At 43.4% G+C, this 15145-nt stretch overlaps 1 protein-coding gene across 10 annotated transcripts in view; it reads left to right on the forward strand.

The window, feature by feature from the left end:
* Window positions 1–6930: 6930 nt before the first annotated feature.
* Window positions 6931–15145, forward strand: part of LOC138736622 (pumilio homolog 2-like) — a 117639-nt gene continuing 109424 nt past the window's right edge. For 9 of the 10 annotated variants that reach the window (XM_069886413.1, XM_069886415.1, XM_069886414.1 and 6 more), the window contains exons 1-2: window positions 6931–7011; window positions 7302–7636. In XM_069886413.1, the coding sequence (XP_069742514.1) occupies window positions 7316–7636 (321 nt within the window). In that variant the 5' untranslated portion in view covers window positions 6931–7011; window positions 7302–7315. The remainder of the gene's footprint in view (window positions 7012–7301; window positions 7637–15145) is intronic. The other variant, XM_069886420.1, reaches the window with a different exon arrangement.

Here is a 15145-nt window from a genome sequence, read left to right on the forward strand (position 1 = left end):
GCAGTGCACCATTACAAATCTGGATCCGTAGCTTCATCACCCACCATCACTGGGACCCTTTTGTTTATTAAAATGGCTACGCCCCCCCCCCCCCACCTTGGATCCGAAGGAGGAGGAGAATACCTGCCCCATCTTGTCCCTTTTTAGTTTATCATGTTCCCTTTTCGTCAAGTGTATTTTTAAAAGAATATTATATCTGCTTTCAGTTTTTTGTGAGCCAGGATCTTCTTCCTTTTTATGGGGCTGTTAATGCCATTCACATTAATACTAATAAATTTGATAGTCTTATTCAATTTGTGTTTCTGTATCTCATATTTTCATATTCACAGCATCCTAGTTTGTTTGTCTTGAATGGCACCCTCATCATGCCCTTCTGTTGTTCATGGTCTCTCCATGCCGACATCAACACCAGCCATAAAGAGAGAAAGAATAGAGATAAATATGAGAAAAGAAAAATATCCCCTCTCCCCGTAAACAAGCCTAGATGAAATAAAATAAACCTTAAAAAACCCCAATATGTCAAATTTAACAAGCAAAACATTCAAAATATTCCCGTCCTCTGTTTTGGCACCTCTCCTCTTTGCTCCTGCACCACTTCCCCATCTATTTTGAGTCTCTTTGTGTACCATCTTCTCTCTCACCCGGTCTGCGCTGCAGCCTTGCATAGTCTCTTCAGCCTCATGCTCCTATTATTTCCCCATTTACACATTTCTAAAGAAAAAAAATCAAGGAAAAGTATATAACTTACTATTCCTTCCAATCATTGGAGAACTTTGTCAAAACCACAGCTGCTTTGTCCAGCAATATCCGATATAACCTTAGTTGTTTGCATGTAGGACTGTAATGACCCCATTTTGTCCTATAGTTTCTCAGGGATTCTGTTTATGGCTCCTTCAAGGGGTTTGATTCAGCATGTGTTTTTGCAGGCTTATGTACTTTCTGGTAGCTCCCAAGTGCATAACATAGTGTCCCGTGGTTCCTTGAAATGTTTCCTCTCCCCTCCAAGATTTTTAGGGTGGCCAGGTATAGCATTACATACACAACTTTTTTGTCTCTCAGTATTTTCTTGATCTGGTCGAATTCTTTTCTTTGTTTTAGCAGCGCAGGACTTGGGTTGGGGAACAACATCAATCTCCCCCCCACCACCCCCCAAGAATTCCACCGGCTCCCCTGTCTCCCTTGATCAGGTCATTGCTGGCCTTAGCACTGTTTCCCAGTCCCAGCTACTAATACACTGGATCAGAACCGGCCTCAGCCATTGATTTGGGGTGGGGCAGGGGCTGAATGTCTGAAGGGCATTTCTATGGCTAGAGGGCCTTTGAATCGCTCCCTTCCCAAACTTCAGGGATCCAATGTTCAAAGAACTCCACCGATTCCTTCCCTTCTTTCAGTCCCAGTAGTCTAATGTTATTGCGCCAATTGTAATTTTCCAGATATTCCAACTTATCTATCAGCTGTTTTTTTCGATGACCCACATGTTGGCTGTATTTTTCAATCTCTTTTGAGTGTCCTGAATGTTCTCCATCTTGTCTTCCAGGGCTCCAACACGATTTGTCAGAGTCCCAATTGAAGTTTGCAGGTTGAGCAAGCCCTCTGAGACCACTTTTAGTCTGGCGTCCACTCATTGTTCCAGACCTCCAATGTGGGTCGCCAGCAGCCACGCCGCTGCCAGAAAATCTTGGTTGGGCATGCCTGACATCGCAGGCTTCATCCTCATGCCTTCTGTGCTAGGCCCCTGTGGTAGTGCGGGAGCTTGTAGGTCACCAGTGTCAAGTGAGCTTTCACTTGATGTTTCTGCTACTTCTAGCTGGTCTCTATCTTTTGTCACCTGCTTCTTGCTCCTCCTACCCATTTTGCTTCAGTGTGGATAAGTTTAATTTCTTGTTACAGATGATATTTTCCTTGTTTTAGATGCTTTTAGATGGGAGCTCTCTGGGCACAGCATCACGTGACTCCCAACCTGTGCGTTAGGACAATAATGCTTCCATTCTGAACAAACTGATCATCTGTGCATAGTTTGATGAGAAGAACAGGATGATGCCAAAAAAGCTCCATGTCCCCCTGATGAATGGTCCCCCTACATAGCCACAGTCGATGTGAGAAGGTGAGGAGAACCCTGTCCAAAGGGTATGGAAATAAGTGAACCAGTCTCATATGGATTTTGCATATGACAAATCTGTGTGATTTGATCAATGGTGCGCATCAAAAAATACAAATGATGATTATAAATTTGTCTGTATTATATCATGTAACAATACCTTGCAAAAGGGAAACAAAACACCTGACTTCCACGATCCTTCAAAAACCCAAGTATGGGTCAATCAAAGTGACCTTTCCTTTGGTCACGGTGAAGTTCAATAATTCCCCTGACAGGGAGAATCAGCTGAATTGTCCATTATCACACAGCCATTCCTGTTAGTCAATAATGTGCTGTTTCTTCAGTGTTCCACCCACATGATTTTCTCACTACAATCTAATAAATCACTCAGGGAGGATGGTTTCCCACCAGAATTTTATAGAGAATTTAAGGACAAATGTTATTTCTCCTCTCCAAAGTAGTGACTAAAGTTCATTCTGTCTCAAAGGTGTTTTTGGTGACAATCCTCTTTTCAGTCCAGAACCTCCACGAGTCTCACGCCATATTCTGATCAAGTGCTTTAAAATAGAGTTGTCTATCCTATTGGATATAATTATAGAGTTCCATTTATAAATAAAATCACAGCATACTTTTTCTTTTAGGGAGCGTAATCCAATTTGTACCAAGAGGGGGTATCATCACCCTCAAAAAAGGATGAGACAAATCTCATTTGGGCCACCAAATAGTATTTTTTAAAAACTGGTTAACCTAACCTTTGGCCTTGCTGGACATGAGGTCGAAGAGAGGTTTCATAATATGAGATGTAGAGGGTAGAAAGCGATCTTAGAAATTGACCATCCCCACAAATTCCTGGACTCCTTTGATGATATTGGGCCTCGTGAATTTGACGATGGCTTCCACCTTGCTAGGCAATGGAACAACACCCCAACTACTGATTTTATGTCCCAAGAATTCGATAGAGGACTGCCTGAATTTGCACTTGGCAGGGTTGACAGTTAGCCAGAACTCCTGTAAGTAATGGCAGAGTAAACACAGATGCAGCAGGTGCTTTTTGTGGGTGTGGCTGGAGACAAGTATATCGTCAAGGTTTATGAAAAGGAAGTCCATGCCACACCCACTGCCCCCATTTATCACTGGGATGTTTGTGCAGCATTTTCGAGCCCAAAAGACATTCTCAAAAATTCAGAGGCCGAATGGTGTTATGATGGTGGTCTTGGGCATATCCTTCGCGTTTACAGGTATTCACATACAAAGTCAATTTTAGAAAATATTCTGGCCCCATGAAGATTAGCTGTAAAGTCCTACATGTGGGCACAGGGTAGTAGACTGCAGTGGTAGCGTCATTGAGACACATGTAATCCCTGCAAGGTCTTCAACCTCTCATGGCTTTGGGTACTATATGTAGCGGGAAAGCCCATGGGCTATCAGACCTGCATATGATTCCAAGTTCCTCCATTTTTTTGGAACTCTTGTTTTTCAAGCTGCAACTTTTAGGTGGCAGGTGTCGGGCTCAGGCATGTAGAGGAGGTCCTTGGGTGAGGATGTGGTGTGCAATGCCATATTTCGGTGCGGCAGTGGAGAACTGGGGAATGACAATGTCTGGAAACTCTGCAAGAAGTTTGGCAAATTCATTGATCGAGTACTCCACAGGTGCAGGGTGGGTAGTTTCGCTTTTCCAAGGAGGAAAGTCTGGAATGTTGTGTTTACCAACCAGTGCCCTTTTAAGTCCACCATCAGTGAGGAAGTCGGCACCCAGCAATGGTCAGAATGAACTTCCACGTGAACTTATTGTCGCCAAATTTCAGGGGTATAGTCTGTGTGCCATACATACAGATCGAATTGTTATTCACTGCAGTGAGTGCTGGATTCGCGCTCCTGCTATGGGTGTCAAAGCCTGAAGGAAGACCCAAATGCGCTGGGTGGGTCACGTCTCCAGAATGGAGGACCATCGCCTACCCAAGATCGTGTTCTATGGCGAGCTCTCCACTGGCCACTGAGACAGAGGTGCACCAAAGAGGTACAAGGACTGCCTAAAGAAATCTCTTGGTGCCTGCCACATTGACCACCGCCAGTAGGCTGATATCGCCTCAAACCGTGCATCTTGGCGCCTCACAGTTCGGCAGGCAGCAACCTCCTTTGAAGAAGACCGCAGAGCCCACCTCACTGACAAAAGACAAAGGAGGAAAAACCCAACACCTAACCCCAACCAATTTTCCCCTGCAACCGCTGCAACCGTGTCTGCCTGTCCCGCATCGGACTTGTCAGCCACAAACGAGCCTGCAGCTGACGTGGACATTTACCCCCTCCATAAATCTTCATCTGCGAAGCCAAGCCAAAGAAAGATAGATTTTTAATGTGTCCCATAATAAAAAACTATTGAGAGCGGAGGGACAGTTTATTTCACAGAATAACAAAATTCTGATTTTTGAAGGAGGGTGGGATTCAAATGTCATCTATATGTGTTAGTTGTTTTTTCTGGCATCAAAATAGAGAGGGTCAAGGGTGAATGATCCAACAGGAATGCTCTATGAATTAACTATGTTGACAACAAAAAGATGTCAATTCTAAAGAAAAGAATAAAAAGAGTAGTCTTTGGTTTGAAGGTGAGTTTGTCTCCACACATCTCCCAAGTTTAAATCTTTCATAAAAGCCAAAATAGTTTTGGCCGCTTTTATTTTGGATACTGTCAGCATTGACTTATCCAGCACAGGATCCAAGCAGAAATTAAAGACACCCCTTACATGTATATTTTGTCATCCCCTGACACCTTGAGGAAAATATCCTGAATAAAGGATCCTTCTTCTTTTTCTTCTTTGGCTTGGCTTTGCGGACGAAGATTTATGGAGGGGTATATCCATGTCTGATGCAGGCTTGTTTGTGGCTGACAAGTCCGATGCGGGACAGGCAGGCACAGTTGCAGCGGTTGCAAGGGAAAATTGGTTGGTTGGGGTTGGGTGTTGGGTTTTTCCTCCTTTGTCTTTTGTCAGTGAGGTGGGTTTCCAGGGCTCTGAGTAAAGCTGACAATTAACTAATACACATTGGCCTGATGGGTCAATGATATTTTCTACAATTATTACTGGTGTGTTTTTATTAAGCTGGTCACCCCAGCTTTGGAATTAAAAGATGATGATATTACATGGCCTACCCATTCTCTCCTTAGTTTCTTATGAACTTGTGCAGTAAGGTGGGTTTCTTGTATAAAGGCAATATCAGTTTGCATTTTTTTCAAGTGTGTCAAGACTCTTTTCCTTTTAACTTTTCCATTCAGCCCATTCACATTAAAGCTGACAAATTTCCCTACCTTCTACATCAATAATAGTGGTTATATATACCAAAGTTTCATGACCTCTCTGTAGATTCTCCATATAAGAAAAAATATCTCTTCTGATAAAATAGTAAAAAATTGGATAAAGTGCTGACAAGGTTAATAAAAAAATCCCAGAAACCAACCTCATAAATTTCTCAATGCTGTCCCCATTGAAATGAGGACAGGGGACTGCAGTTTTCACCAGTCTTTTTTCCCCCGCTGTGGTAGCTTGATTAAAAAAAACTATTTATCGCCATTGCTATAACGATGATGAGATTGAACATACTTTTTTCCAATTGCTGCTGTGTGGCGAAAGAAGACATAAAGTGCTAATAACTCAAGGGATTTCGATCAAGCAACAGTGAAGGAATGGTAATATATTTCAATACTTTGGATGGCAATATACAGAACGTACAGGTTCCACAGATGTCGAGTTTGGAAGACAAAGCCTGGGTCCGATTCTACATTCTATTCAGTAGTTCGTACTAATTTTCCAAGCTCAAATTAACCTGAGTGCCACAACATTGAAATGTTGTCCTGGAGAGTGCATCCCGCCAAGACACTCCCCCTTCACCCCACGACCCTGGCTGCCCCCCCCCACCCCACGACCCTGGCCGCCCCCCCCACCCCACGACCCTGGCCACCCCCCCCACCCCACGACCCTGGCCGCCCCCCCCCACCCCACGACCCTGGCCGCCCCCCCCCCACCCCACGACCCTGGCCGCCCCCCCACCCCACGACCCTGGCCGCCCCCCCCACCCCACGACCCTGGCCGCCCCCCCCACCCCACGACCCTGGCCGTCCCACCCCCCCACGACCCTGGCCGCCCCCCCCCCCCCCACGACCCTGGCCGCCCCCCCCCACGACCCTGGCCGCCCCACCCCACGACCCTGGCCGCCCCGCCCCACGACCCTGGCCGCCCCGCCCCCCACCCCACGACCCTGGCCGCCCCGCCCCCCCACTCCACGACCCTGGCCGCCCCGCCCCCCCACGACCCTGGCCGCCCCGCCCCCCCACCCCACGACCCTGGCCGCCCCGCCCCCCCACCCCACGACCCTGGCCGCCCCGCCCCCCCACCCCACGACCCTGGCCGCCCCGCCCCCCCACCCCACGACCCTGGCCGCCCCGCCCCCCCACCCCACGACCCTGGCCGCCCCGCCCCCCCCATTCTTTCGGAAACAAAGAGACTGCAGAAGCTGGAATCTGGAGCAAAGCATAATTTACTGGAGGAACTTAGTGGGTCCAGCGGCATCAGTGGTGGGGGCAGCTGACAATTATTTGTATCCCACTGATGCTGCGTGATCTGCTGAATTAGCAAATTGTGTTGGTTGAATAGGCTCACTGCGAATTTGAGAGCAGAGCATATCCTCGTCACTTTTCCCTCTAGCAGGGCACATTCCGGGGTCTCCGCCCTTGAGGCACCTCGCGCCTTGACCCGCGCCAAGAACAGGACCCCGGGCCGGCGGGGAGGAGCGGGGACCGGCGTGCTTTGCGCGGACAAGATGCCGGGCGCCATGTTGCTGTGAGCTCTGCGAGTCGCCGCAGAACGAAAGGAAAAAAAAGGGAAGGAAGCTCCTCTGCCTTCGGTTCTGCACACACCGCGCCGGTGAGTATGGCCTGGGCCAACAACGACACGCAGTATCCATATCTCCTGGCCCTGACCAGCTTTGTTGAAGGAGCCCTGCAGAGAGAAAAAACACGCCCTGCACACAGCAGCCACCACAAAGACGCGGGAGGGAGGGAGGGAGGGAGCCGGTGCCCCAGGAGGGTCGGATTGACGAGCCATTCACTTTTATGGGACCCTTTTGTGGGGCGGTATGGTTCAGGTTCTCGGGCCTCGAGTGCAGAGAGCTGGCGCACCGGCCCTTGACCCCTCGCCCTTGTTGATCCTCACAGGTTGCCGTGGTGGAATGAATACTCCATGCGTCCTGCTGGGCATGAATGAAGCGACCTGGCCGCAGGACTCGGCGCGGATGATGCACGGGAGAACCGGTGGCGGGGCTCCTCCGGATGGCAGCGGTGGAAATGGCCACAGCAGCGGCCTGGTGTTGAGCGCGGCCGCCCCGGCGATCGCATCCGGCCCTCCCGGAGCGCAGCCGCTCATCAGCGGACGCTCTCAAGATGACGCCACCGTGGGTTACTTCTTCCAGCGGCAGCCGGGCGAGCAACTGGGGGGCTACTCAAACAAGCACCGGTGGCCCACGGGGGACGGAGTTCACATTGAGCATCAGGTGGGGCCTCCCGGTTCATGGACACAATGAGATCTTAGATTTTCTGTTCGATTGGGAATGTGAAATGTTGTAAAATGCCTCCTACTTGGAAGTTTAATTGTATCCTTTTGTTCCCTTTCCATCCAAAAATTTTAAATGGGTTGCTTTTACTTTTTATGTTCATTTTATTATAGTTGTTGGACCACACCTTTTAAACTGCTAAAAATGGGATAGATACTTCAATTTTTCTTTAACCCATTTGCACTATTGATTTTGATCCTGAAATTTTCTCCCACCAAATTTTGTGCCATAAAACTGTAATATTGTTTGACTCTCGCCTGCATTCTCTAACTTTCTGCTTTGATTCTCCGTAGATTTAAATTGATAATTGATTTACAAATACCTTCTCCTATTGCTCGAAACTTTATTTTGGTTTTCTTTTACACAATTACTAGTTTAGATATTTAGTAATTAAGCTACTAGTCAAGAGCCTACTAGCTTGAATACACCTGAGATTGTCTGATCTTGGAAGCTCAGCAAGCTCAGGCCTAGTCAGGACTTGGAGGGGAGACTGCCAAGGAACACTAGGTGCTGTAGATTTCTGCGAGGGGGTGCTGGACAAAGTGGAGACACTCTGTCTGCCTTACGGTAGACTAAAGTTAAAGAATTTCATGTATGTTACATTCTAAGTGTAATGGATAAATTTGTATATCAAATCTTAATCCTAAGACACTACTGTGTGTGGTACAACCTAAGTCTTTAGCTTTGTAAGCAAGGCAGTGCACTAGTACTCTAGAATCAGTGCAGTTCTTTGATTTGTTTAAGCAGTAATTGGTTAATTATGCAAATACTCATGGTTCTGCCAAGTGCAAAAGCTGATAACTGCAAGCTTACCAGCCACAAATGAAAATAACAAAAACTCATCTTTGAAATTTGAAGTAAAACAAAATGTTGGAAACATTCAACCTATGGAATTAATGTTTCAAGTGGATGTTCTCTTTCCACAGATTTTTTTTTTCTGAGAATATCCAACTTGAAGAATCTTTGTTCTTCTTTGAAATCCCCACCTGTCCCTTTTGCCTTCTTCTCTCTTCCCAGTTTTGATGAAGGGTCTGATATTTAAATTGGATCCAAAGTTGGCTCAGAGATGGAGAGCAATGGATAATGATTGACCAAAGTTTTTGTGACTAGAGGGCTGTTATCTGATCCTTAAGGTGTTTGTAATAATATGAAATTAAATGGCAGAACATTAAAAAAAACTGCAGATAAAAAAACTGGTAGGTTGACAGGGAGGATGAAAGCATTTGACTTTCGGGGGAGATTGATGGAATTTAATGGGGAGAAATAGAAGATAATACATTTACAAACACTCAGATAATGAGAATACAATAAATGAGAGGAACAGAGAAACAACAGAACCTTGGATTGCATGTCCACAGATTCTTAATGATAGACCTGTTGTTAACATGTGAGTTCTCAGAATAGAGAAACAATTGCTTATTTGGGGTAACCATATTATTCTTAGCAGAAGCTAAAACTATATCTTATAATTCTCCATTGCAGCCTTCATTCACTGATACATCCATTGGTGAGCCTTATTTTTCCACCATTGTTTTGCTCTTGAAGACAGACTTTTGTTTTGGAGAGCAGATTGGTACTGCATGCCTAATGTTACAAGGTCTATTCTCTTGAATCAGATAACAAGTTGATGATAATGATGGTGTCTGCCCTCTGAACAGGTGAATAAATGATGTCTGATTGTGGAGTGGACATAGCATGATCTAGCTTGAACAGGTTCCCACATGTTTTGTAGTTTAAGAAGAGCCTTGTTGGAGATGAGATATAGTACTGGATCAAGAAAGATAGAGAAAGGGGCATGGGAACAAACTTGACAGTGCTCAGCACTGAGATTGAGTCTACTGTTGACCATGTGATTAGGATTATGTATTTCATTGTGGCATAAATAAGATGGATAGAAATTTCTGCAGGTCACCAATTGAGAGCTGAAGGCTGGTAGTATGATCAAGAAAAGACAGGTGTAAAAGGTTCAAAGGTTCCTTTTATTGTCACGTAATAATATTAAAAAAAACATGATATTACTTTAACTTTGCCAGTAGTAAAGACAGAGTCAATCTGAGCATTACCCAGCATCCCCAATAAATGAGAAAGAGAAGCAAAAATGAATCCCTCCAGAAACAGGGTCCGTGAATTGGCCTCTCGTGCTCTCACAGCCTTGGACTCCTGTTCAATCTATTGGCAATGAGCTCAAGATCCAAAACCTCTGATATGTTTGGGAAGCTTTCAGCGCCCAAGGCCTATCGAGAGGTCTATTGTGAGCCTTTCTTGCCTTCAGCACCCTCTCGAAACCTGGTTCTGATACCTGGTTTCCATGAGCCAGTCTCCATGAGCTTGGTGTGAGTCAAGATTCCTTTATTGTCATGTAATAGTTCAGAACAAGTAATATTACATGACATTAGTGTTGCCCAGTATCCCTGACAATGAGAAAAAGAAAAGCAAAAGAGTCCCTTTAGGGACACTTGGTGTCCGTGGATTCACCTCCAATGCTTCTGTAGTCGCACAGACTCGTGTTCGATTCATCGGCAACCCAAGCTCCAGATCCAAACCTCCGACACGATCAGTTGCCAATAACCCGGAACCTGTGTGGGTTGTTGATGATATCCCCTCCTTCTGTTGGAGTTGATGTTTGCAGACATTCATGTTGCCTCAAGCAGGAGAGAATGCACAGATTCATTCAGAAAACTGCTCTTCTGTCATTGGGATTGATGGGGTGGACATTTTTTTTTTTTTTTTTTTTTTTTTAAATTTTTTATTTTTCACACCATAAATCACAATAGCCATGATATACACTTTTTCTTTTCCACACATTTACAGTGACTTTTTCTCCCTCCCCCCTCCCTCCTCCCAAGCCACCCCCCCATCCCCCCCCCCTCTCATCCATTTTAGTTATACAATCTAGGTTGCATTAATTCAGTTAGACAATGTTGTCATTCAACAAAAATACACCAGAAATTCTACTGAGTCCATTCTTTTCTTCTCTTCTCCTTCCATCAACTTAGGTAATGTTTGTTCCCGGTAGGTTTTCGCTATTGTATTTAATGTAAGGCTCCCATACTTGTTCGAATATTTCAATATTATTTCTTAAACTATATGTTATTTTTTCTAATGGAATACATTTATTCATTTCTATATACCATTGTTGTATTTTCAAATTATCTTCCAATTTCCAGGTTGACATAATACATTTTTTTGCTACAGCTAGGGCTATCTTAACAAATCTTTTTTGTGCATCCTCCAAGTCAATTCCAAATTCTTTATTTTTTATGTTACTTAGGAGAAAGATCTCTGGATTCTTTGGTATATTGTTTTCTGTTATTTTATTTAATATCTGATTGAGATCATCCCAAAATTTTTCTACTCTCTCACATGTCCAGATTGCATGAATTGTTGTTCCCCTTTCTTTTTTACATCGAAAACATCTATCCGATACTGTTGGGTCCCATTTATTTAACTTTTGCGGTGTAATGTATAGTCTTTGTAACCAATTATATTGTATCATACGCAGCCTCGTATTTATTGTATTTCTCATCGTTCCAGAGCATAACTTCTCCCATGTTTCCTTTTTTATCTTTATATTTAAATCTTGTTCCCATTTTTGTTTAGTTTTACCATTTGTTTCCTCATTTTCCTTTTCTTGCAGTTTAATATACATATTTTTTATAAATCTTTTGATTAACATTGTATCTGTAATCACATATTCAAGGTTACTTCCCTCTGGTAAACTCAAGTTGCTTCCTAATTTATCTTTCAAGTAGGATCTCAGTTGGTAATATGCCAGCGCTGTATCTCCCGTTATATTGTACTTATCTCTCAGTTGTTCAAAGGATAAGAATCTACTTCCTGAAAAACAATTTTCTATTCTTTTAATCCCTTTTTTTTCCCATTTTCTAAAGGCAAGGTTGTCTATTGTAAAAGGGAGTAGCTTATTTTGCGTCAATATTAGTTTTGGTATTTGGTAATTTATTTTATTTCTTTCTACATGAATCTTCTTCCATATATTGAGGAGATGGTGTAATACTGGAGAAGTTCTATGTTGTACCAATTTTTCGTCCCATTTATATAATATGTGTTCAGGTATCTTTTCCCCTATTTTATCTAATTCTAGTCTCGTCCAGTCTGGTTTTTCCCTTGTTTGATAAAAATCTGATAGGTACCTTAATTGAGCGGCTCTATAATAATTTTTGAAGTTTGGCAATTGTAAGCCTCCTTGTTTATACCATTCTGTTAATTTGTCTAGTGCTATCCTCGGTTTCCCCCCTCTCCATAAAAATCTCCTTATTATTTTCTTTAACTCTTTGAAGAATTTTTCTGTCAGTTGTATTGGCAATGCCTGAAATAAGTATAGTATCCTTGGAAAAATGTTCATTTTAATACAGTTTATCCTTCCTATCAGTGTTAGTGGTAGCTCTTTCCAATGCTCTAAATCGTCCTGTAATTTTTTCATTAGTGGATTGTAATTGAGTTTATATAATTGGCCTAGATTTTTGTTTATTTGCACACCTAGGTAGATGGGGTGGACATTGACAATGATTTGACTTATGACAGACAAAGGGAAATCTTTCTGTGGTCACTGCAATTAAATTTGTCTCTTTTCTTGAAGATGTCACATGAATCGTGACTGAAATTCCTTTCTACAAAATTTAAAATATCTGTTTCTGAGGCGAGGATTTTTTGTTGACATGGTCTCACCATTTTTTGAATGGAATCAAAGATGTTTGTCAAAGGGGGTGTTTCTACTGAGCCGGGAAAAGCGCGGTGATGCGCGGTGACACCTCGAATCTGGCCGCACTAAACACATCCGGTTGTGGCCGATGTGCGGCAATTCGAGGTGCTCCGGCGTCCTACTTTTGAGGTGGTCGATGCGGGATGATGCAAGGGACGACCTCGCAGTGGACTCACCAGAAGTCGCGATTTTTCACCCGCGGATTTTAATTGCTCATCAGACTTCCTGGTCACCTCGCATCGCCCTGCATCACCGCATATTCATTCACTGGGTAGAAACAGTTCAGGTAGTCCAAAAATGCGCGGTGATGCGAGCCACAAAAAAAATCGTGGTGATGCGAGGTGTCCTTAGTATAAACACAGCTGAGGACAGTTATAATCGAGACGTTCTTTAAAGTGTTATATCCAATGGGGACTGACATTCTCCTCTGTCTTGCCTTTCAGCAGGGTGAGGCGATTTGATAAATCCACATATTATGGTTAGCAATGAATTGCAGAAGTTTCACCTCCCATTTGTTGTGTGGTATTTTGTTGAACCTTAACCTTCAAACGCTTGTAGAATTTTCCTTATCCCTGTTGAGATGCGGTGAATTTCCAATCCAAGGCCATATAGCATTTACAGCCAGTTAACTCCTGGACATTTTAGTTGCAGTTCTTGCTCAAGCAAAAACAATTTTAACACATGCCACATGTGGGTGAGGTTATTGCCATAAGATATCACTTGTCTCTCTGAAGAAACAAAGATTGATAAGATGATATTCCAAGGATTTTGTTAGAAGGTTGCCTTTTTGTGAGGTTAGCTTTCCCCAATCTTAACCTACCATTCACACCTTACCTGAGGATTGTCTTTTCTGACCCTGGAGATGACAATTGGGTTGTCTTCCTTTGTGTGATGTGATTTTTCAAAATGAATGTGTTTTGCTTGTCCTTTGTGTTGGAACATATGTGCTGATCATGAAAGCTTACATGATCTGCCCTGAAATGAGACGGTCGTAAGACGTTCACTTATTTTACAGAAGTATTGCTGAGATGCCAGAGCAACTCATTCATCTATAACAAGTTCCACTCCATGAAGATGGTGTTTCTCTTCGAGCTTACAGTATTTTGTTCATTTATTCAAGGTGATAATGTCAAAGTGCCAGGCACTGATTGTCCCCAACAGCAGTATCTAATCATCAATCCTTGACATTCAATGACATTACTCTCCACCATTAAACATTGTTGAGTTCATCTTTGACTGAAAACTAGAAAAGGGTGAGAGACTGGATGTTTTGTGGCAAGTGACTCATTTCCCAACATCTGTAGGCTTTTCATTACCTGCAAGGTACAAGTTCAGAACATGATGGCACCTACTTAGAAGAGCACACCTCCATAAGCTTTCGAAAAGTTTAACACCATCCAGTTTAAATTGCATTCTTAATTTACATAATATTCCTGACACCACCCTAATTGTTCATTCTGTCCACCATTGGTGTACAATGGGTTGCTTGCTGAAAAATGTATTGCAGTTACAGTAGAACTCTGATTATCCAAAATATGATTCTATGAAATCCTTTATACCCAAATTTAAAAAAAAAGAGGATATCTGAAACAAATCAGAAATCCTCATTCATCCAAAAATTTTTTGGAGCTGAACTGACTTTGATAGGTTGAAAAAAAAAATTCACTCACCATGTAATTAGAATGACTGTTGTCCTTGTTTCAGGTAACTCCCTCTCCTCTCTCATTTCATTTCTTTTTTACCTTCCCCTATTGACTTTTCTCTCCAGCTCTCCCTCTCAAACTGCAGGCTGCTGTCTCCAAGCTGCAAGTGGTCAGAAGAATCCCTTGTCCCAGCGTATTCAAGGAGAGCAGCATCCCAGGCAAGAGCAGGACCTTGGGCTCAGTGGGTCCTCTCCATTTCCTTTCCATCCCTCCCTGATGCTGACTCCTAACCCTCCCCTGATTAGTCGACCGCACACTGGATCCCCCAGTGTACAGTGACTCGCCAATGAGTGTTTCACCAACCCGGAAAGTCTCCCCAGAGATCAGCGGTAGTGGTGAGTACGTGTCGGGGATTGGCTGTGGTGGGGAGGTCTCAGTGATTGGTGGTGGCCAGCATTTTTTTTAGTGAGAATTAAACATTATTTTAATGCTAAAAAAGCCTTCCCTTGTTGTTTGTTATTGTTTAAACATTGATGCAAATGATTTGCTGTTGCTACACTTCCCACCACAGACATCAAGGATGAAGAATTCTAGGGATTGAACAAGCTTTGCAAGAAAAAGTTTTTTTTGTACTTCAGTTTTAAATGGCATTCCACTAATCCTATAACTCTCCCACTATTCGAAACATCAACTCTGCTCTGCCCATAAGAATCAATAAGATCACCCCTTATTCTCCCAAATATAGATCTACTTTCTTAGCCACTCATGAGAGGACAGCCAACTTATACTGGGGATTAGCCTAGTGAATTTGTTCTGGACTGCCTCCAATTCAAATACACTCTTTCTTTGGAAGTGTACAAGTATCAAGTTCCTATACACCTGCTGTCCTATTCTTTTTGCTGTTGAAGGTGGAGGATATGCATTTGGGAGATGCTGTTAAAGTACAGTACAACTCTAATTATCCAACTGGTCAGGATCATGTTGGATAAACAATTTTTTCAGAGAACTGGTCATTTTAAAAAAAAAGTCCTGTAGCAACAGCAAATCACTTATATCAAATGTTTAAACAGCAATAAACAACAAGAG

The sequence above is a fragment of the Narcine bancroftii genome, chromosome 6, assembly GCF_036971445.1.
Source record: "Narcine bancroftii isolate sNarBan1 chromosome 6, sNarBan1.hap1, whole genome shotgun sequence".
NCBI lineage: Eukaryota > Metazoa > Chordata > Chondrichthyes > Torpediniformes > Narcinidae > Narcine > Narcine bancroftii.